Source organism: Nannobrachium achirus (assembly GCF_963921795.1).
Source record: "Nannobrachium achirus genome assembly, chromosome: 21".
In the NCBI taxonomy this organism is placed as follows: domain Eukaryota; kingdom Metazoa; phylum Chordata; class Actinopteri; order Myctophiformes; family Myctophidae; genus Nannobrachium; species Nannobrachium achirus.
Window position 1 is genome coordinate 43,678,694 of NC_137828.1, and position 3,338 is coordinate 43,682,031.

At 46.8% G+C, this 3,338-nt stretch overlaps 1 protein-coding gene across 1 annotated transcript; it reads left to right on the forward strand.

Annotated features, from left to right (window-relative positions):
- Positions 1-2,061: 2,061 nt before the first annotated feature.
- On the forward strand, positions 2,062-3,063 carry LOC308306747 (melanocortin receptor 4-like; the record flags this gene model as incomplete). The annotated part of the gene is made up of 1 exon (XM_080751792.1): positions 2,062-3,063. The coding sequence occupies one exon, from the start codon at positions 2,062-2,064 to the stop codon at positions 3,061-3,063; it is 1,002 nt and encodes a 333-aa protein (XP_080607918.1).
- Between the last annotated feature and the right edge of the window lie 275 nt (positions 3,064-3,338).

Below are 3,338 nucleotides of genomic sequence, written 5' to 3' on the forward strand. Positions count from 1 at the left end.
GAAATGGCGGAGTTTCCTCTTTTTCTATTAAACCCCTGCATTCCGAATATAGCCTGGTATTTGAGTCCCCTATAAGACCATCTCTCTATCTCTATCACTTTCTCTCTCTCTCTCTCTCTCCCGTTCTCTGTCTCTCTCTTTGTCTCTCTCTTTCTCTCTCTCTCCTCTCTCTGCCGCCGCTATATGACGCGCACGCACTGTGCGTTGGGCATCATGCTGCCAAAGGGCACAAAAGATTTGAGAGAAAAAAAGAAAAAAGAGACGCCAAGCCGATCTTGATCATCATAATAACTAATATGTATTTGCGCCGCCTTAAAATACAGTAATCATGGCATGCATAAGAGCGTGCGTGATGCCAGATCAATGGTTGTGATAGCTGCTAAATGGTTTAATTCATTTGATATCATATGGGGGCGGGCCGTGGCTACAGACACTCACCCAATGTGGAGATTTGACCGGGTGCATTGCAAAAGTAAGAATCAAATGTTTTTCCACCTCATGTAAATTAACTTATGCCTGCCCAGCTCTGACTGAGGTGGCACTTGGCACCCAACAGCCATTTGTGCATCGGGCACCAAAATGGGTTGCAACCGCGTGGCGGCCTGTCTCTCTCTCACGCAAATTGAACAACAGATTTCTTATTTATGTTGTATTTAATGAAGCCAGCCCTTTACAATACCCATTGGCTAGTGAAGGGGGGCCCAAACTATAGCTGAAAAAGACGACCTACATGTTCACAACGAGTTGCTATCTGAAAAGTTGTGAGATTGTAGATCAGCGATTTTCACAAACAAAGTATGGCATGCATTGAAAATAACTACTCCCTTCGGACAGGGACCAATATTCAGAGATCAGACCCATCAGAGATCTGAGCAGTGCAAATGAGAAGTGTGCTAATGTAGCCTGCAGGACAGAGGTTTGTCACTGACCTCCATGGGGGGTTGCTGTTTAGGGTACTAACTGAGTGGACAGTACGTACTTGAGTAGAGTACATTTGTATTTTAGATATGACCTTTTTAAACATACACTATTGAATATGTTTTAAAAGCAAGTCGGCTCTCTGGCAAGTACTTCAATTCAAGTACAAATCGGACTGAGCCACTTTCACTAGTTGAGTCATATTTGATGGTTTATGGAGGGAATAAGTGGTTCACAGATTACACAACTAGTTTTAAAACTAGATGGTAATGTCTTTTACAGAGGACTCAAGTTATGGTTGAAATCAAATCAACTGTGTTCACATGAATAGTTTCTGTTACTTACCTGCTGTGTGAATTGATTGATTATGGCTATTTATGATGTTGTATGTCCCACAAGCTGATGGGTCAGATTTTGGTATGTTAGTTCTTATTAGTATACACATATTATAATTGTTTGTACCTGACTGGGTTTTAGATTAGTATTATTGTTTTTGTACTTGATTGGGTTTTAGATTAGTAGTAATGTTTATTGTACTTGATTGGGTGTTAGATTTGATTATTGTAAAATAGAAAAGCCTCCTGTGGACAGGTGATGAGAATTAGCATTTGTGCTATAATCACTTATATCAATGCATCTGGTTCGTCCAATGTGATTGTGATGTCCATGTCAAATAAATAAAACATAACATAACAACGGGCTGCACCTTTTCTATCATGTGTCTCTTTCAAAAGATATATTCATCTCGGAAGACTAAACATGCATCTCTTTTATTTACAAGAGAGAGAAAGGCAGGGGGAGGGGCCAGTGTGTGTGCGCGCAGATGTTGGAGGATATAAGGCTGGAGCGAGTGAGAGAGCAGCACAGAAGCTGCCCAGTGATGATCTGCCCGCATGCTTGCAACCTCTCATTACACACACACACACACACACACACACACACACACACACACACACACACACACACACACACACACACACACACACACTAACTAATCTCTCTCTCTCTCTCTCTCTCTCTCTCTCTCTCTCTCTCTCTCTCTCTCTCTTCGCTTTGCTCTTCTCTCTCTGCTCTTCTTCATAGCAGAGGCATAGCAGAAGAACAAGGGAGCTGAACTATACACAACTGATCTAACTGCACATCATGAACAGCACACAGCACCATGCACTCGTTTACAGACACAACAGGAGCCACAGCTCAGCCACGCCGCCCATGCAGAAAGATCTGCTGGCAGATGGGGGGAAGGACCCATCAGCCAGCTGCTACGAGCAGCTGATCATCTCCACGGAGGTGTTCCTGACGCTCGGCATCGTGAGCATGCTGGAGAACCTGCTGGTGATCGCTGCCATCATCAAGAACCGGAACCTCCACTCGCCCATGTACTTCTTCATCTGCAGCCTGGCCATGGCCGACATGCTGGTGAGCGTGTCCAACGCCTCCGAGACCATTGTGATAGCCCTGATCAACAGTGGCATCCTGGACGTCCCCGTCGGCATCATCAGGACCATGGACAACCTGTTCGATTCCATGATATGCAGCTCCCTGCTGGCCTCCATCTGCAGCCTGCTGGCCATCGCCGTGGACCGCTACATCACCATCTTCTACGCACTGCGCTACCACAACATCGTGACGGTGCGCCGGGCGCTGGCGGTCATATCGTGCATCTGGTCGTGCTGCACGACCTCGGGCATCCTCTTCATCGTGTACTCCAAGAGCACCACAGTGATCGTCTGCCTTATCACCATGTTCTTCGCCATGCTGGGGCTCATGGCCTCGCTGTACGTGCACATGTTCCTGCTGGCGCGGCTGCACGTGAAGCGCATCGGCGCACTGCCGGGCAACGCGCCCGTCCAGCAGCGGGCCAACATGAAGGGCGCCGTGACGCTCACCATCCTGCTGGGCGTGTTCGTGGTCTGCTGGGCACCCTTCTTCCTCCACCTCATCCTGCTGATCTCGTGCCCAGGGAACGCCTATTGCATCTGCTTCATGTCCCAGTTCAACCTCTATCTCATCCTCATCATATGCAACTCCATCGTGGACCCCATCATCTATGCCTTTCGCAGCCAGGAGATGAGGAAGACCTTCAAGGAGATCTTCTGCTGCTGCGTGCTGTCCAGCCTGTGCGAGTGTGAGCTGCCCGCCTAGTCGTAGGTTTTTTTTTGTCCGCGACTCCGTGCCATGCGTATTTTTATGACAAGATTGTTGACTTATAACTTTGTAAAGAATCACTTCTGTTTACACTGCCCTACAAAGGCAGAGTGCAGTAACTACGTTTTGGGACACACCAACTTATTTGTGTTGCCCAACGGTCAAATTAGCCTTCATGATATTGGGGGACGAACAATTACCTCAAGAACAGATGTACAATCAGTGTAATATCACTTATTTATCTTTATCTCATTTGGCTGATAAGCTTTAAC